This window comes from Crocodylus porosus, unplaced genomic scaffold (assembly GCF_001723895.1).
Source record: "Crocodylus porosus isolate Cpor-Errol unplaced genomic scaffold, CroPor_comp1, whole genome shotgun sequence".
Lineage (NCBI taxonomy): Eukaryota > Metazoa > Chordata > Crocodylia > Crocodylidae > Crocodylus > Crocodylus porosus.
This window is the reverse complement of record NW_017728906.1, coordinates 161378706-161398970: the sequence shown is the minus strand read 5'-3', so window position 1 is coordinate 161398970 and position 20265 is coordinate 161378706. Positions and strand designations below refer to the sequence as shown.

At 40.7% G+C, this 20265-nt stretch overlaps 1 protein-coding gene and 1 long non-coding RNA gene across 2 annotated transcripts in view; both read right to left on the bottom strand.

The window, feature by feature from the left end:
* Positions 1-662: 662 nt before the first annotated feature.
* Positions 663-17770, bottom strand: LOC109306594 (tRNA (carboxymethyluridine(34)-5-O)-methyltransferase-like). The gene is made up of 2 exons (XM_019530079.1): positions 17564-17770; positions 663-1129 (listed from the first exon to the last, which is right to left on the bottom strand). The coding sequence occupies exons 1-2, from the start codon at positions 17628-17630 to the stop codon at positions 720-722; spliced, it is 477 nt and encodes a 158-aa protein (XP_019385624.1). The 5' UTR covers positions 17631-17770; the 3' UTR covers positions 663-719.
* A 1748-nt stretch (positions 17771-19518) lies between these two features.
* The window catches only part of LOC109306593, a 50352-nt gene continuing 49605 nt past the window's right edge, over positions 19519-20265 (bottom strand). The window contains exon 3 of the long non-coding RNA XR_002100048.1: positions 19519-19762. This is a non-coding gene — a long non-coding RNA (uncharacterized LOC109306593). The remainder of the gene's footprint in view (positions 19763-20265) is intronic.

The following is a 20265-nucleotide window of genomic DNA, read 5'->3' as shown; positions in this document are numbered from 1 at the left end:
ATACCTTAGTACTGGTTTTTCCCTTCAATTTCCAACCCCCCCCCTTCCCTCTCCCATTAAGGAGACAAGGAGGGGTAGCAGCTGTGTTTTTTTTTTTTTTTCCTAAATCTGCTATTGATAATGCATTTTTAATAATATTTCTAACAAAAGTATGAATGAATAATACGTAACTCAGGAACCTGATGTTCTATCAGTTCAGCCAACTCCCCTTTTTTAAAAACATGGTAGTACCTAAGACAGGCCCCATTAGAGCTTATTTGCTGCTGTTTGTTGTGTGTGCTTATTGTATCCTCTCTACCTGTTCCCTCCAAAGAACTGCTTATTTTGCTTTTGTTTTGAGGTCTGCAAAAAGCTACTTGTTTTGGGTGGTGATCTATTTTAAGTTGCTGTCTGACCGCTCGGTCTTTGTTGTGGGAAACCAGGTCAGGTAAACACACTCTGCTGCAATCATGAATTATATCTGCAGCTACTGGAGGCTGCTTAGTGTCCTGGCTTAATTCTGAACAACTTTTGAAGGCCACAGAGTGATATGACATAAGTGGCCCTGGTTTCACCGCCACTTCAAAAGCATTATCTTCAGAAATCTGTCTGCAGCTTGGAAGCAAGTTAGAAATATGCTTCATAAAGCTACTTTGCCTTGTTTGTTCAAAATCCTTTTTTCAATCTGGCTCATTCAGCTGAAAATTGTAAGCGCAGTATGTGCAAATCTCTCCTTGGTGTCACAGATTACTCAAGTCTAATGCTGAACCAAGTGATTTTGAGACTAGAGACCATCTCAGGGATTTTTCAAACAATGTGCACATAATTTCCTTCTCCCCCTTATAGGATGAACTCCTTGCTTTCCTGTGTGCTTCCAAAGGCCCATCTGACTTGTGGGAGTGTTGGTTCAAGGCCAGCTTTTTGTCCTTCTGATTAATTAGTTTCCATATTCCACGTGAACAAGGGTTACCCGATGCGCAGGAAGGTGGTGATGGATTCCAAGGAACAAAGATATCTTGCTTTTCAAATTTTCGCTGGTTCTGCTCCATTGCCCACACGTATATCATTATTTGGCCTCCTATTCTCAAGATATGAGCCATTTCCTTTATTGCTCGCATGCACCTCTCCTTTGTTGAAAAATGGTGGATCACTGGAACAAATAAGGAGAATAAATATCCCTCGGGGCAGTATGGAATATAGAGCACAAGGGAGAATACTGGTTCAGACACATTGGCAATAACTGGCTCGAATCCTAGGAAAAGTTAATTTATCTCCTATTGTCTTATACATTGCTGCACTACTTTCCCCAAGGTGTGAAGAATACAGAACAGATTAATTAATTTATTTTATAAGCACAATCAATAGAATTAAAATGTGAATGCCTGTGCTAATAGCAGGTTTGCGATTGGCAATAATCAATGCTGAAGTCCCATTTAGTCATAATGAAGGTATGGCTCTGGCAATCTTTTCCTTTTCCTTTTCCTTTTCTCCCTGCAAGCATGGTTCTACTCTGGCCTAAAGGGAGTTCTTCTAAGGATGAGAAATTTTACTCATACCATCCTGCTAAAGACTTTGATATGGACACCTGTTAAATAGCAACTGCCTTAAGCATTTGAACAGGAATTTTTTAAAAAAACAGCAAAGGTCCATCAGTGTCTACCAGCCAATTGGGCTTACATGGTTTAGTTTCTATAGCTACACAAGGTAGTGAGGTGGCTAGTATTGTATCTGGCTATCTTTGACTCCCCTGCTTAAATGACTGGGTATCCATTTACAGCTGGATTAACTAGGTGAAGCCTTCAGTGCCAGGATTTGGTGTGGAAATTGAGTCACCATTGGTCTTGGGAAAATTTAAAACACTGACATGGTTGTTAAAGTCTCCATAGGCAACTACCAGTTATTTAGTTGTGTTAACTCATAGATATTTAAATAAAAACTTTAATAACTTTAGAGAAGTATTCTTATTTACTAAAGAATAGGAAGAAAATTCCTTCATCCATATTTATGTTATGAGAGAAGAAAAGTACCTTTCCCCATTACAAAAATCTTTCACCCAAGTTTTAATTAGCTATTAACAACAACAAAAAAAGAGGTCTGAGAGATTAAATTTAGTAAGGACTATTACTATGTCCCCACATCTACAGGCTCCCCATTACAGAAATATATGTTATGTATGACTAGGTATAGAAGATTGAAGTAAACAACTCTTACTCTGGCATCCAAATTCTGCAATCTAACTCAAGCAAGGCTTCTAAAGAAGCATACAAAATCTTGCTTAAGTCAGAGTTGAGTTCAGGATTTGGCTCTGATAACATTAAGAATTTTGCGTAGAGAAGGGCAAGCAAGTCTCAGCATTTGGTAAAGGTTTGAGATCTTAATTATATAATTATAATTATGGAGTTATTCCATATTGGATAATGAATGAGATCAGATTCTGATACACAGCAGGGAATTCAGAATTTGGTGGACTGCTGGTAACTTTGATGTACAACCTAGTTGCAATTCAGGTGAGATATGACTATGGAGTGATCATCAATTTTAGCACTAGAGTTAGAAAATAAAGGACACACATTAAAGATTTTGCAGAAGGAGTAATAGTATTTGATCAGTTTGGATATAAGAAGAGAAGAGAGAAGTCAAAATGACTGCAAAACATTTGTCCATGACTACGCAAGGTCTTCAGAAGCAAAACCACTTCAGTCTCCAGAGCTAAATGATTGTTGCTAATTATTTTTATCCAACTCTTTCCTTGTATTTTTCTTTTGTGGAAATGTTCACACCCATTACTGCAGCTATTCTTATGCAATTTCATTCAAATTGCAGTGATAAAGAAGCTTTTGCTCAAGCTACTGCAGAGTTGGTGGTCTCCAGGTAGCAATAATAGCTCTCATTGAAAATAAAGTTCCTCCTCTTCCAGATATATAAATAGGCAAAATGCAAGTAGCATTAACATAATGTAACGTAACGTCTGTTGCAGGCACTTCTGTAACTAAAAGAATAGCAGCATGGAATTACGCAAGCAGAGGAAAACACTGCTTCAGAGGCAGTAAATGTAAGGATCAAAAGGCAATCATTCAAGAAACAGATTCTTTCAACATCTAGTTATTCAGCTACTGTGTGGGTGCATCTACATGTTGCCCTGTGTCAGTGCAGCAATGTGCTAAGTTACCATATCACGTGCTACAGCAATATAGTGATCGCATAAGTCTACATGTGATCAGCAGCTCCTTCGCTGTAGCGGCATACTCCCTGTTTTAGTGCACTACTACAGTGAAGTAGCCACAAAATCTAACCATGTGCCACACACATGGCTCAGTACAGGCAGTTACTGTGCCATGCCTTAGTACTTCCAAAAGGATGTACTAAAGCACAGCACCATAGCAACGTTGTCCATGCCCTGTATGTTTCTCTGGTTTTGAGAAAAAACAGAAATCAATTGCAAATGCATTCAAGTCTTATAGCAATAGCAGAGTCCAATGTTGAAGGATTATGTCCATTTTAATTACAAAAAGCTTTCAGTAGCTTTAAGAGAATTAGAGTTTATTAACTTCAGCATGCTTAGAAAAATTCAGTGCTGGTTCAGTATTTTTTTTTGAAGCAGTTCTAAACACTCCAGGTGATGCATTACATTTAAAAGGAGATAACCTAAGGAAATGAAGAGAAAATGTTTTCCTGGGGTAACATCAGTCTGCATTTAAATCATACAGCCTCGTGAGACTTATTGTGCATTTTTATTTTTAACCAAAGCTAATCCGGCAAAGATTACAATTACACTTATAGCCATCTAATGCTGTTGATGGAAATTTATTTCACCCTTTCTCTGAACATAGTATTGTTATATGGAGAAGTTACAGCCGAGTATCAGCTAATTTACAATAAGGTACCGTTTCAAAAACAAAACTGCTTTCCTTTTTAACTTGGTTGGCACTGATGTACAAAGTATTAATTTAGGGCATGAATTCACTCTCCATTAGCATCAAATTAATAACATTGAGCCTAATTCCTTACTCCCTTAGACTTCAGGACTGCTGTAAATAACACCACTGGCACCCTTCAGCAATAGGCTAAATTGGGGTCACCATACATCTGGGTTTTCCCCAGACATATCCTTTTTTTTAGATCCTTTGATCTCCATGGGGGGTGGGGGGGCATTAAAATACGATCAAATGTCCAGGATTTTGCTCAAAGTTTTTTATTGGCTTTTCCCAGCTTGCCCTAGCAAGGAGCTGCTTGGGACAGGGCAATTGGAGGCAGGGCACACACACACATGGTTGGCATGTAGCCAGGCATGGGGTGGAAGCAGCCAGGCAGCTGGATACAGGTAAGTCTGCGGGGATTGGCGGGGTGGGGGGCCAGGGCTTGATGACTGTTGAGGGTGGAGAGTGAATGAGTGAGTGAGAGAGAGAGAGATAGAGAGAGAGAGTGTGTGTGTGTGATATGGGGACGAGTCCAGGGCTGCAGCAGGGCAGGGGAGTCGCCTACTCCTCTGGCATAGGAAGAGGACAAGTGGCCCTTCAGGAGCAGTGAGGGGCTGTGTGGCTGGGCTGGTGGCACTGGGGCTAGTACCTGTGCTTGCAGAAGCAGGCTAGGGGAAGCAGGGTGCTGCAGCTCGGGAGTGAGGGGCACCAACAGGGTTGAGGGGGCTGTGGTTAGGGAATGAGAGGCACTGGGGGGGTCAGGGTGTTGTGCACCGGGAGGGCTAGGCACTGGCAGCACCACTGGGTTGCAGGTTGGGAGGAGCACCAGCAGGGATTTGGGGAGGGGGGTGGGCTGTGGCTTTGGAATGAGGGGCACCAGCATGGCCCAGGGGGACAAGATAGTGCATGTTGGGAGTGAAGGGCACTGGTAGGGCTGAGATCTGTGGGTCAGGAGTGAGGGGCAGCAGTAGGGCTGTGGGTAGGGAATGTGACTTGGGAATGAGGGGCAACAGAATGGGCAGGGGCAGGGTACCAGCATATCACTGCCTCCCCACAGTCATATATCCCCTCCCTCACCCCAGATGACTGGTGTCCTCTTTTTTGGAACTCGAAATATGGTAACCCTAGCTAAATAGCCCATAAGGTTATGTTGTACAGTTCAGGTTTAAAGCAGATACTTTAAATAAAAGTAAGTGGGGGAAGGGAGGAAGGGGAGGAAGTCTTTAAAAAATCCTTAAGACTGAAATTCCCTATAAAGTTTGTCCGGATTAGAAGGCACGTACAGGTGATGAAGGGAGAGAAAATATTGCCACATATAAAAGGTTTTGTTCTGCAGGCTCCATCACAGAACCATTGACTTCAGTGTGAGTAAGCATTGGCAGATCAAACCCTATTTCCTTCTTTGTGCAGCCATCATCAATATTACCGGGGAGCAGAAGTTGCTGATTAAATTTTGCTTGCCCTGTAGTAAATCAAAATACAGACTGTAGGCCCTAAATTGCCTGCAGCTTTTGCTATTATGTTGGATCTCACAGCCAAATCAGGATGCATCTAATCTGCTCTGGGACAAGAATCTGCCAAGGCAAATACCTAAATCCTGCAGAAAAATGGAGCTAATAATTTTGTAGGTGGCACCATTTCTTTCAGAGATAGAACAGAACCACTATCCTGGCATGGTGCTTAAAGATGCTGTCATTCTAAAGCTGCTATTTCTGGAGGCAGGAATCCAAGTTCTCAACCACTTTTGATAATCAGCTATTCAAACACACATGAACATAGCAATTATTTGAGGGCTGTGGTGAGGGATGGAGGTGAGTCAGCTCTCCCAGTCTGTCTCTCTCCCTCGAGATCCCTTCTGGCAACAAGCCCTCCTCCCTCTTTCTCCCCTTCTCCCCAGCTGCTCAGTGAAGCCTTGTTCCCTATCACCAATGGAAAGCCCTCTATTTTAGACAAAAAGCTGCTTTTTCTCACCTTTGCTTGGGCTTTTCAATAATGGGCTGTACAAAGCAACACCCAGAATAGTGTACCAGACTCTCCTGTGTGAGGGATGTTAACCAGTGGGGGTTAGGACAAAGTTTTTCTAAAGTCACTGCCCTATAACCTAATCCTGTACCTTTCTTTGAAGGTAGCCTGGTACTGGCTACCACTGAGGCAGGACTCTGACTATATGGCATTTTTTTCATTTTCTCCCGTGCCTTCATGACTTCTTTTCGTCTCATTAGGTTCATGCTGGCTCATGGCTTAAAATGAAGCCAGTCTGACAGAAAACTGGCCTGATTCCTAATGAAGAAAGTGTCAGTTGTGTTTTGATAAATCCTGACTCAGTTTCTCATTCTGTTGCTTCCACTGTTCCTTTTCTATGGTCCATCACCTTGCAGTGAGTGTATCTACATCAGACCTTTACTGTGAAGTTGACTAATTAGTTTATGCAGCTACATTAATTGCATGTAGACATGCCCACTAATGCTCAAAGTTCTTCAGAAGGTGGCTAGACCTGATAGTGTTTTACATTTCAGGAAAAAGGGAAAAAATGCCATCCTTTAAGCTGCTGGTTAATCCTAAAGCAAATGTCTTGTTTCCAGGATCACACTTGAACTTAAATAGAGATCATTATATCTGAAATTATCCCTGTAGCCTCAACCTCGTAAGGTATTCTGACTTTCTAGACTCATTTAACTTTGTGGCTATCATCAATCTTAGGAACTGCTGCAAAGCAGCTATGACTGGGCAATTTCAAGTTTAGTAACAAATGGTCCAATGTGTATATTACTCCCTTCTATACGAAAGTATCAGAACTGTACACCTGTTATCATTTAAAGGAAGTTTATTTGATTGTTTTTTGGTGTCCTGCTCTGACTATGAAGTCATGAGTAAGCCATGTAATGACATATGACATTACATTATAGTGACAAGCATTAAAGGTTTGATTCTTAGCTGGAACTGCTCAATTAGAGTCAATGGAGCTATACTGATTGTCATCAACTGAGTATCTGCCTCAGTGTTTCTGTAGGGCAATGGATTTATTACAATGCAAGCGCACTGGGAGTACTTAGCAGAGAGGGAGGGTATTATCCTGTGTGATAAAGCAATGGCTGCATCAGGCATAAGGTTGTTACAAAGTTCAGGTTTAAAAAGGTGCTTTAACAGCCCTTTCTAAGAACAAACTCACAATTGGAAAAGACGGAAGGAAAATAGTAGAGAGAAAGGGAAGGAGATAGAACAAAAACAACAGGAAGAGTTTTAAATGAATTGTTTTGGATCCCCAACTTAAGACACTTTAATGGGGCTTGATTTCCAGCAGGTATTGAAAAACCAGCCTTCCTTGGTATAGATACCCAAGTCTATTCCACCCAAGCAGCTTGTCCAGTGATAGATATAATCCACAGGAATTTGTCTCTAAGAATAACTAGTCCCTTTAAAAAATCTTATTCCTTGTCTTTTTGAGTACGGGCTCTTACTGTTGTATAGCTTAGATACTATTGTGACAGAATAAAAAGAATATAAATGGAATGATTCTACACATTATAAAAAGACTTATTTAGCATAAAGTCACACCACCAGCTTGAAGTACATGATGGGGGGCTGTTAGGATGATATCAAATATTAGGATTCACCAAAACAACTCAAAATGAAAGTTTAATCTAAATACAAACCTATTTGACTGAAGTGAGCTAAAGGTTTCCAACTCTTTACATGTGTCATTTACATATAGGATATTCTGTCTCTGCTTAGGCCCCAGCCCTGCAAACAGTTGCCCTACAGTGGGGCATAATACCCACAGAGTTCTGCTGAAGTCAGGTATATTGCAACATATCCATGGTCAAACAGCAGAGACCTGAAAATAGAAATTTCATTCTTGTACTATTTTACAGAAAAGGAAATCAGGACAAAGAATCAAATACGTGCTTTTTTTTTTTGCCAGAGGGATTTATAGAAAAATTCCTTTCGAGAGAAGTGAGACTGAGTTCTTGGCTCCCCATCTGCTGTCTTTCGTCAAGTCTTTCATCAATATCACTTTCTGCCTGTAATATCAGTCTAACAAAATGTCCTGAACCATTTTCTCAAATACAAACTTAATAGGCTCTAACTGGATTCTACACAGGGGCTAGTTCAAACCTCTGCACAACTGTTTGCAGATTAATATTCATTATTCATTAAACATTCTTTTTCATTTCAGCCAGATAAGCCCCCAGCAGATCTAAAAATCATTCCAAATTAATTTTGCACTGTATACTGTTCATTTTCAATTCTTTGTTTAAGTTGAAAACAAAAGATTTTCCACATACTAAAATATACATAATGGAATTCTGATATAAAATGCAGAGGGTGGAGAGGGTACCATTTCAAAGATTCTCCTCTAGTTCATTTCGTAAGTATATAATTAATTGCTTCTTCTGTTAATTTAATACTGTGACTAATCCTACTAAAAGGGATTATTTAGAACAGGGAGACTATATAAAATACATTTTAATGTCATTTAACTGTCTTCAAAGAATAAGACTGAAAGCATCAACAACTTTGAATATTTTAGAAGTAATTTTCAAAATTAATATTTTAGGTCAGCGTTTCAATTTAAATCCTGTTAAACTTCAAGGAAAATTGTATAATCAGAAATTAAGTTTCTCTGTCAAATCTTTATACTGAAGTTAAATCCCTTCGTAAAGTATGTAAGGATCCTAGAAGCTTTATCTCAGAGACTCTTTTTTATCTACTGTATATACACTTTAGATGTTACTTTATCATTCATGGTTTCAATAAGAACAATTGGAACATATATAGAATGCATGACTGATGCATGTTGTGTGTATATATATATGTATGTATATTGTAGATATATATAGAGAATGTATGATTCCAGCAAAATGTGATTTTATTCTCCTAATTAGGATGGTATAAAAAAATACAAAGAAAAATAATAAAATACCAAAATGCCAAAGAATTACTTATGCCTGAAAGCCCGTCTAACATTTCCCAACTATACAATTGGTCCAATGAAGGATATTACCCAACAGATCCTTACTTCTTGAAGAATTACTTAATAAAGTTCAAATGATGTTTCCAAGAACTGTTATTCCTAACCCCCTGCCTCCCACGTTTATTATGAATTTCTCAGACTGTGAAAATTCTACCTTCTTCCATTGGAATTACTTATATATTTGAAGTTAAGTGTAATTTTAAGAAACTAGAATCATCATAAAACCGTAAGACTGATTGTGGGGAGTGAGAGAACTGTGTATTAGTCTAGGAAACTAGTGTTAAAAAAAGGAAGGCAGGGGAAGGGAACAGATCAGAAAAGCAAGAACGCTAATGTAAGCCCCTCAGAGTATGCAGTCCTCTCTCAGGCAAAGCTTCTATTGTCAGGAGCAACTTAGTTAGAATAAAGTTTACAGTATCAGGCCCACTGGTGTCTTATGCAACAGGTCAATAATTTTACTGAGCAGTTGCATGAAAATTCTGTGCTCCGGCTGCTTTAGAGACTACAGGCTGATGGAATCCGTTTGCAAGAAGCATGATTTGTTTGGTAATATCTTTTATTGGACCAAGTATACAGTTGGGAGAGATGTTGGACAAACTGTTGGACACAAGAGGCCTCCTGTGCCCAAAAGCTTGTCTAACATCTCTCCCAACTGTACACTTGGTCCAATAAAAGATATTACCAAACAAATCTTGCTTCTTGCATATTCCCTGGGCCATCACAACTGCAATGCTACAACACTAGTATCAACTTGCAAAGAAATCTTGTGAAAGCTGTTTAAGCCTGGGAACTCTCCCCTTATTTTGATACCACTGCTGTGTTGTTCTGCCAAGAGAAAGACTGGAGGACAACAGCCATGTTTACAAGTTGCTCAGTGACAAGCTGTCACCTAGTTTAATGACATGGAACAGATGGCCACGCCCTAGTAACCAGGTAACAGATTAAGTACAAGCAGCTAGGATTTAAAGCACAGATATATTGTCAACATGACAACAGTAATAAGACCACTGATAGCCAATTACAGTCTAAAATGAATTATTACATTGAGAAGAGCTCAAGAGGCCGCTGTCAGTCTAGAGGAAACCTGGAAAAACATAAGGCCAATTATGGCCTGACACCAGTTTATGCTGCAGGAGTAAGCACAAGATACAGCACCTCAAAAGATTAGGATTTTGAGGGTAAAACTAATTCCTAGGAGATGATGCTTTAGGTAATGCACATTAAATCTAGTACCTCCATTGTGTAGTACTAGATAAACGTGCCTTAGCCTATTTTACTGTGCATTAGCTAAACAGCACAGGGTGCTTGTACAGCACATCAAAGCAGACTTGATTAATCATGCAAGATTTGACTCAAAGTCCTCCCTGTTGTACAGTGAACCACTGGTAACTGCTCTTTCAGTGCATTTTTTTCAACCAGTGATGCAATTATCTTACAGCTATTTAATCTAGTCTACAATTCCTTTGTTTATAAACATGTTATAACAGATGCATCAAAATCCCTACTAAAGATAAAAACAGCATCAACTGCTTCCCCTTTATCCCCTGAGCCAGTTACCCTGTCAAAGAAGGGAATTAGGTTGTCCTATCATGATTTATTTTTCACAAATGACAGCTGTTTCTTAACATCTTATTTTCAAGTGCTCATAAATTAAATGATTTTAATAATTTGTTCGAGCATCTTCCCACATATCAAAAACTTAGGCTGACTGTTCTGTTTCTCCAGGTGATTCTTCCTCCCCTTTTAAAAAAAATGAGGTCTTGTTTGCTCTTGTCAGTCCTCTGGGACCTCCCCCATCCTCCATGAATTCTTGAAGATACTCACTAATGGTTCAGAGATTGCTCCACTATTTTCTTGAGTGCTCTAGAGTTTCATCAGGCCCTTGATATTAAGGTATCTAACTTACCTAAATATTCCTTAACCTGTTCTTTCACATTCTGGCTCCTATCCCTTTGTTGTCTGTTCCTATCCCTTTATTAAAATTAATTGCATTAATTATTGGGTTGCAATTTAACTTCTTTTAAAGACTGAAGTTAAACAGGCATTGAATAACTTCAGCTTTCTCTGTATCACTTATTTTTTTCACTCCTTCCATATATACTTTCCTTTTACAGGTGTAAATATTGTTAAAAAATTATCCATTTAACTTCCTCTAATTATATTGGTTAAACTGTTAACTGATAACACGTACCTAGTCCTGGCCGGGGGTGGTGTGGAGCGCCAGGCTAGCACATACCCTGCTGCAAGGGATGGGCCACAGCCGCTGGCCCACAGCAGAGCAGGGAGCCACTCCCTGGGCCCTTTTACAGGGGGCAGAAAGAGGTGGCTGCAAGATGCATCACAAAACACAGCTTACATGAAACTGCAGGCAGCAGCAATGAGTGAGAGGCTTTCCCAGCCCATTGCAGCCACCAGCACTCTGGGAGGAAGGGAGCAGACTAGCTATTGCTACGAGTCCCCCCTCCCTCCTGCCTGCTCTGCTGCCCTCCTCTTCCTGACGCACTGCGCCTTTTCCCTTCCTCACAGGACTGCCCCCCACACTAAACGTTAACTGGTAATGCATTACTGCTATAAATATACTTACCATTTAAATGTTTAATCTTTCACATCCCTATTTCCTTTATATTGTTTCTTTCCTCTTCTTACCTTTTCTTGTCTGTGTTCTCTCTTGTTAACTGTAACTTATTTTGTATCTTCTGATACAAAGCCTTTCTGATTTCATGCCTGCATGTTTACACTATACTTTTATCCTCTTCCCCCCCCCCCCCCCCCCCCCCAACACACACACACACATACTTTTTGGTCAATTTCTCTTTGATTTCGGGTTATTAAAGAGCTTCAGAGGCAGCCATATTTGTCTGTTACTATACCTCCTTTCATCCCTTGACATCAGGATAGCTTGTGGTTGTTTTTCATGTGGTCTCTTTTAGTTTTTGGCAGCTCTCCTGAACTTATTTTCCCTTAGAATTTGTTCCCAAGAGATCCTGCCTACCTGTTTATATTTTTTCCGTCTAAAAAGGCAGTATGGATTTTGCAGCAACTCTAGACCGAATCCTCAGCTTGTGTGAGTTGCCTCTGCTTAGGGTTACCATATTTCCAGTATCAAAAAAGGGGGCACCTGTGTGGGGGAGAGGAAGAAGAGGAGCTTGGAGGGGAAGAGGCGGTGAGGGAAGGACAAGAGGAGGAGTGGGACAGGGGTGGAAGGGGGAGGATAGGGGAAAGGGGTATATGATGAGGGTGTGGGGGAAGCAGTGATATGCCTGTGTCCTGCCTCTATCCCTTACTCCTAAGCCACAACTCCCACAACCCTGCTCCTGCCCCATGGCCTCCCTGCCCCCCCAGCCATGCCAGTGCCCCTCACTCCCAACCTGCAGCCCCCTGCCCCCCAGCTCTGCCAGTGCCCCTCACTCCCAACCTGCAGCCCCCTGCCCCCCAGCTCTGCCAGTGCCCCTCACTCCCAACCCACAGCCTCCTGCCCCCCAGCTCTGCTGCCCATGCAGCTCACACCCTGGTGTGCGCATGCATATGCACACACACACTGCATCTCTCTTACCTGTGAGCAGCTCCTGGGCACACATAGAACATGTGATCCCCCGAGAGCCAATCATCTTGCCCCCTGCCCCTAGCCCAAGCTGGAAGTGCCCAGGCAGAGTCCGAGGCAGAGCAAAAACCCAGACATTTACTTGCATTTTAAAAACCCGCCTGGACAGGGGACCAAAAAAGAATACGTCTGGGAAAACCCAGACATATGGTAACCCTACTTCTGCTCCATTAATTTCATAAGCAGATTTACACAAGTTTAGGATCTAGCTCTCCACTTTTAAATTTGTTGCATCAGCCAGAAAAATCACAGATTATTCTGAAGTTAACTTTCAGATCCTGACATTAACTTTAAGGAAGGTCACTTGCTACTGTTCATTCCAGTAGCTTCTTTCTTTCCAGTGGAACAAAAGGATTAATGAGATAATTTGGTAATAAAAATAAATGACTTTACTCACTTTGAGTATCTGACTTCTGTTAAGAAGGGGGAAATGTGAAGGCTTCATCTCTGAGTCTAGAGGGAAGAAATGACTTATCTTAATTAAAAGAAAAAGCCTTTCCTCTCCCTCACTTCATCTTAGGTAATCCAAGACTCCATACATGGGTGGGTGAATTTAAAAAGCCTCCATCCATAAGCAGCGGGAGAAAGAAAGCCTCATGAAAGAGCAAAATATGTGCTAACTGGATCCAGCACTACACTGAGATTTGGAATAATTCCAGAGCAACAGAAACACATGGGTGCCAGTCCGATCACCAGCAAAGTCAGTGGCAGAACTCCTAGGGCACTCCAAAGGGCCATAAAAGATGCAAGTTTGTCACGTGAATGGCTACTGAAACTGCTCTACAGCCATGCATTGGAAGTGTTTTAAAATGCCTGACAAAAGTTATTTGGGTAAATGTGATAGTCTTTTATTAGACCAACTAAAAAGCTGGAAAAAAATGTTCTTTGTGAGCTTTCAGGCACAAACACCCTTCACCTTGATCCAGGAATGATGATGGTTGGCATATTATGGGGTCATTTTGGTGCCCATAGCTGTGCCTATGGTCTGGAGGAAGTGTTGGTTATTGAAACAGAATCAGGAACAAGATTACAACTCAAAGTACAAACCTAAAGATATTGCTAAACTTATACACCTCATCCTCACACACAACAACTTCAATTTCAAGAACCAACACTTCCCCCAACACTCCAAAATGGAGTGCCTTTATTAACATCTGCCAGTGCAGTCAGGAGCAGGGGTTGGCTGACAGCCAAGCCCTGCTCCCTGTGCTGTCTTTGGAATGGGAGAGGGGAAGGGAGCAGAGGGAGTTCATTCTGAGTGTTGTCCACCCAGTGCTGGAGGATGGGGCAGGTGGATTGGAGCCCTCTCCCTCCAGTGTTGGCCGGGCAGAGCTCCAGAGCTCCCTTCATTCCTTTCCCCACTTCCCATTCTCTAGAGTGCCTGGGCTGGGAGAAGCTTTTCTAGGGGAGGCAAGCTGCACAGATGCAGTGGATCTCAACTGCAGCTTGTCTCCTAACCCCCAGGACCCAGCAGTGAACATCTGTTGGTCCCAAGGATAGCTGCCACTCATGGCACTTCCTACAGCAGGGAGCTGTACTTCCATCTGTATCCCTAGTGATTTCAGTGATGCAATGATGAATACAATTAAAAAAAATGTGCAAATGCAACAAAGTTGTGCAAGTATGTGCAAATGCAACAAAGTTGCTTCTTTCTCATATTTAATATGAAGTAAAACTAGAAATTGAAATAAAGTAGAAAAGTATATCGTTCCTTTCTAAATATAGACAAAAGGCCCTGGAATAGATTTTACCTCACAGGCCAAATTTGTCTCTTGGATCAAAAAGACCACTTACAATTTTGCTACCAAATGCTTCACACATGCGCACAACTTATACCAACAAAAATTTTCTGATATAACTTATTTTAGGCAAGAACTGCTTGTTGCATATCTGCATCTATACTAGGACTTTTGCTAGCATAGAAATATTGGAAAGATATCATAAAATTAACCCTAACTGATATTGCTATGCTACCACATTTTCCAGTGTAGACCTGGCCTTTGCATCACTAAAAGACCTTTTCTTCCTCCCTAGATAATCCCATGGAGGCTGGAATGCAAATATTTAGCAATACCTATTTATGGTTTGACCAAACTGATTACATGAAGAAAGGTGAGAAACAGAAGGTAGGCATGCTTGCTTCACTGCATCCCAAGGTCTCAGAAACTATAAGATGGCTTTAAAATGGTGAGATTTGTAAATACATAATTTATAGGGTATTTTCATTCATATTTTGGTTTTTGAACTTTTTTAGTGAGCTTGAACCCTGATTTCAAGTTTCTCAGCACTCACAAGGACTAGAAAGCTGTTTAAAAACAATACAATCAGCTGAGATTCTCACAGAGCTGCTGATTTTGGTGGGGAGGGGAGGGGGAGCAACCATCAAATAGCTTGAAACTCATTATAGAAATCACATGAGTTGGCAGCTCTATCACGACTACCATCAATATAGAGCAGAACTTGGATGAGCTCAAGCCATGGATATAGAACAGATGGTTGTAGCAGAACTTGTGCAAGATACATGTGATGGTGGTGGGCAGAGGAAAGCATGATAAAGAGTGCAGCCGTGCTGCAGTTCCTTTTAGTTGAAAATGCCCACAACTGGTCAATTCTGTCTGCAGCATAGCATGCTCTTTGATTCCTTGCTGATGCTAAACTCTCACATAACAGCATATGTAATATATGCTTTCCACAGACTCTGGCTGGCTAGGAAATCCCATCCCATATGGGTGATCAGTCACCTTGCCTTAAGTAAGTAAAGGCCTTGCATGCCTTTACCACTTCTTGGATGGGCTACAGCAATACAACACACATGGGCTCGGTGCTTACTAAACTCCAGCTACTACAGAATGCTGCAGGATGTTTCCCCAGCAACACAGGCTACTTCATCAAGCTCATCCTCCACTCCTTACACTGGTTTCCCACGGAAACAAGTTCTGGGACCTCAGGGATCTAGGTCTAATCTGTATAAAAGATCAACAAGAGCTCCAGGATGGATAACTTCATTTCTGTGGCACAATGAAACTCACTACAATAAAGGTAAAGTTTATCTGTGCAGGAGACAAAGCTTTCTCCGAGGAAAAGCAGAGGCTGGAATTCTCCAGCGACAAAGCCTTTTATCCTGGAATCCTACAGACCTATACATTTGAGTGTCCCACTTTAAGTACTTGTTATGTATCCAAGATAATACTTTTTCCTGCAACAATTTTAAAAGCCATTTAAGCTGCATGTGGAAAGGGCCATAGGGCTCTCTGGTTTTGACTTGGTCAGTCAGAACCAACTCAACTGTTACAGTCTGTTATTACCTCCAGGGGTCAACCACACTATGGAATAAACTGCCACAGAAACCAAAGGCAAACCCTCTTCCCCTCTTATTGCCCTACATTAAGTGCAATGTATATGTCTTTGACCTTCTTTTTTTGTAACACAGACATATAGCAACACATTATTAAAAAAAATTGAAACAGAATGCCACACTGCACACATTTCTCCCCCTGGGGAAAGCATGAGAGAACAAGCATGTGACAGATATTAGTCACATTGCTTAATTCATCACTGGAAAGTGATAGTTATGAACATGGTATGAAAACCTTTATAGAATGCAACAGAATGCTGTATCTGATATGATAATGAACTCTGAAAACCTCTCTGAATATCAAATGACTTAACATGGACCTGGGATTTGAAAAACAAAGACCTGTGGGACTGAAAAAAGCTGTCTGAGAAAGGAGTGGAGGAAGTGTCAGGCTTAACAGCCACTGACTCTGAGATATGCAAGCTATTCACATTTTGTTTTGTTTTAACTAAGCAAAGAGTTGTCTTAGCTTATTCAGCTCATGAGAAAAGTAAAGCTAGGTTAGCAAACAGTTATTTTTTCTTTTATTTTCTTTTATTATTCCATCATTACTAAATCTTGCTTTTAAATTGCCACTTGACTTGTGGCTACTTGGCTACATAATTTAATGCAAGCAGCACCAGACCAGAGGTTTCCTTTCAGCCTCTGAAGAGAGGCAAAGAAAGATTAAGAACCTCTGTAGCCTCAACCCCATTTGAAGTCTCCATTAAAGTAGCAAGGGTGAGTCACAAAGGGCAGGTAAAGAAAAGGAGAGAGGCCTTAAAGAGAATAAGGAGATGAACACGTTGATGGGCTGCAAGTGACTGCTATGAATAGATAGGATGAGGAAATGAATTCATATTTTAAAATGTAGCCTTTCCCAAGGACTGATATGACTAACTTTGGTCACAATTTATCAAACAGCAAGATGCTTTAAGCAGAATTTAAGTATGCCATTGCAGGATTTCACTCAAATCTTTAGATTAGATTTACAAAACCAACAGTGTCCTATTTCTAAAGTGTTCTGCTAACATGTGCCCATTTCTGCTTATGTAACCATGAATTTTAGCTTGTAATTACCTGATCTGAATGGCTGGTATGGGTTTTATACCTCTCCAAATGGTAGGCATGTCACTTTCTAACCAAGCAAAAAGTTAATTAACTCCCCTTCAGTCTTCTTTTCCTCTTGTGTTCTACCAAAATCCTAAAATCCCAGCAGGGAAAAGTCTTTAGAATACCAATCCTGAATTTCTTGAATAGCTATTAAAATGGCAGGACCTCTTGTAGCTTCAGCTGAATCAAATGGGACTGAAATTCCACTCCATTCTCCTCTCTAAAGTTCATTTTCTTTCTGGAGACTGCTATGCTAGCTGCTGAACAGCTTCCATTCTATTTTCCTGCTGACTAGTATCCACATTTCAATTTCTTACCACTGTGAAAAAGTAAAATAAGGCTCTGTCAATAGGATTTTGTAACCTCCCACCCATGGTGTGCTTGCATCAGTACAAAACAAGATTCATACCAGTACCACTTACCTGATGAAGTTACTAGTGTGGTGATGCAAGTTCTGTTTTGTAGTGATGTAACATCACAAAATGTGTACTACACAAGCTGTAAAGTAAGACTGGCCACTTCTAAGACTGGAAGACATTGTGCAGCCAGGCTAAAAGCTCAAAACCCATTAGATATTAACAACAAATAACAGGAATCCCTTTGAAAATTTGGTTTATAGAAAGCACCAATGTCCAGGTACTTACCAGCAATGGATAAGACAGCATCAAAGCACTCATTCCGATATGGTAGGCACAGGCTATGACATAGCATTACTTCATGGCCATCATTTCTTGCTGTCTCTACCAAAGGGAAGCAGTAATCACAGCCCAGTTTATAGACTTTTGAACTGATATGGAGATATTTGCCATTTCCACAGCCTGAAAAGAGAGGAGGAAAAAAGACTGTAATTCAATTTCTGTGCAGAAGATGTTATCTCCATGTAGGGGATGAGAAGTGCCTTTGATTAACCTCAGTAGTTTGTAAAGCTCCGCCCATTGAAAGAAAAAAGTCAAAGAATTCATCTTGCTATTTGTCATTTAGCACAATGGGGACAGACAGTCTCATCTGTCTAGTAGGCTTTCTGCTGTGTGAATGTACCTGTTCAGATGGAATTGCCAGAGAGCATGTCTCTTGGCCTTTCTGTAGCATACAGAATCAATAGCATGTTATGTTAATGATGTCACTGCTTTTTTGGTTGTAAGAGACCAAAAATACTAAATGAAGCACCCTACAGTCTTAGCACCACTTTGAATTATTCTGTATATTGAAAGTCTGATAGATAAATTAGAATACTAAGTGATTAAGTCACAATTAGACCAAGTCATTAAATCCATTGTTTTGTTGTTAACTGCTGCTAATAGCAGCTGCTATGTCAACTATGAAGACCTTCTTTTTTTGATATCTCCATGCAGTTTTCTCTTCCCAAAGTACAGTAATCCTGTGCAGAAATGATGTAATTATACTTTAGCTCAGACCTGTTTTAGGCTATCATATTAAAATAAGATTTAGTTATCTGAATCTGTGCACTATTAAATCAGAGAGTTTGCAAAAGCATGTTATCAAATTGCAGGTAAGAAAGTTACTCAATCTCTTTTCTCATCTTCTGCTTGTTGGTCTGTTATTAAAAAAAAACCCACACAAGTTGGAGGCAGCAGGTGCATTCAGGTAACACAATGACCTCTCATTTCTGAAAACCTCAAGTTAAAATTCTGTTTTGATACAGATAAAATTAAGTTGGTTCATCGTGCATATGTATTTGGTCACGCCCCCCGCCCCCCCCCCACACACACACACAAAACCTCACTGTGAAATAGCCATACCTGCTTAGGAGAAGGCCCCAAAATGAAACAAATATGTTAAGATCAGGATCAAGACAGGATGGACTGGCAGGGCCAGTGGAGACTGTGTAACCCCTGGACATGTTATGTTCTCCACTGAAGCTGTCATCATTGATTGTTTTAGGAACTTTCTTAAAATGGAAAGAAAACAACAGAATGGGTTGGAAAGGTTTAGGAGTAGAGAAGCTATTTCTTTTTATTTTTATTTTGAGTCCGGTGTAGGTCAGTAGAGACCAGGATTTGGGCCATATCAAATAGTTTCTTTGGTGGTCAAAGGTTCGGTTTCCAGTGGATAGGTGTCCATACCACAATTCACGTCCTTTTCAAAAACTACACTTCTTACAGAATTAATAAGAATAATAGCAAAACTATCACCCAATCATGACATGTCCTTCTAGGCAGCAAAGGGAAGCTTGCACTGGCAGGGTCCTGGTTTACCAGGCTTTAGAACAACAGACGACTTTAAATGCTCATGTTCTTCAGCCTGTTCACTTCCATATCTACTAGCAACATCTTAGAGGAAGTAAAAATGTAGGAAAATATTGGTAACCTCTTGTTCAGTTCTTGTATAACTTCTCATAACAGTTGGTAATGGGAAAGGGGCACTGACACTCTGTTTGCATTTATTTGTGAATGGCTTTGGAAGCTGGTACATTATGAAAAGGGAGAATGGGGCAAATTTGATAGTCTGTAGCCTATGAAGATTAAAAAGACACTGGCCAGTTCTAAACTCTGCCTTGATTTTACAGATAAGCACTCATATCAAACCCTAAACCTACACCAAGGTGGCCTTGATCATCTCCCTCTTTATAGTACCATTTACCGCTTGGGATGGGATATCATCATAAAGAGAAACCGTTGTTATTTTTTATGTAAAAAAGGATCGTTGTTCTTTCTGTGCTGCTATCCAGAGTCATAATATATTGTTTTTATAGTATAAAAGGAATATTGAAGGAATTCTAAAAATCTTGACATCTTGACATTTACTGCTGGACTAGTAACTTACTTTTGTTGCTGTACCTCAGAAGTTGTAAACTTGGGCTTCAAGGCACCCTTTTCCATGAACTTTCAACAAAAAAGAAAGATTTCTAGCTTAGGAAGAAAAATCTCAAAAATATGAACAGGGCATAAACTGATGTATTGATGCCTGCCAAAATCTTCTCCTGATCAGAAACAATAGACTATTGTTTATAGAATATTGAATAGACTATGATAGAATAGTAGCATTGGAAATGACCTCATGATATTATGTAGTTCAATCTCCTGCTCAAAGCAGGATTGTTTCTGACTAAATTATCAGATTCAGGTTACGGTCCACTGTAACCCATGGTGCTGCAGTTTGGCCAGTCCTTTCCTAATCTGCATTTGTGTATGCAATTGTTCTCTCTTGCAGCCCCAGCAGAGCCTGCTCAGTTGCCGGCTCCCGCAGGCAACCCAGGCTCAACCGCAGCTACTGCCCCCGCTCTCCCCAAGTCAAAGCGAAAGGTGTTTGTTGTGGGAGACTCCATCCTGCGGGGGACCGAGGGGGCAATCTGCTGCCCCGACCCCTTAGCCTGGGAAGTCTGCTG

What these genes read in the sequence shown, in the direction of transcription:
- LOC109306594 (XM_019530079.1), bottom strand. Translation starts at nt 17,630, where the DNA reads ATGCTATGTCATAGCCTGTGCCTACCATATCGGAATGAGTGCTTTGAT. An exon ending in TGCTGTCTTATCCATTGCTG is followed by an intron (nt 1,130 to 17,563) that starts GTAAGTACCTGG and finishes TATTTGTTCCAG; the next exon opens with TGATCCACCATTTTTCAACA.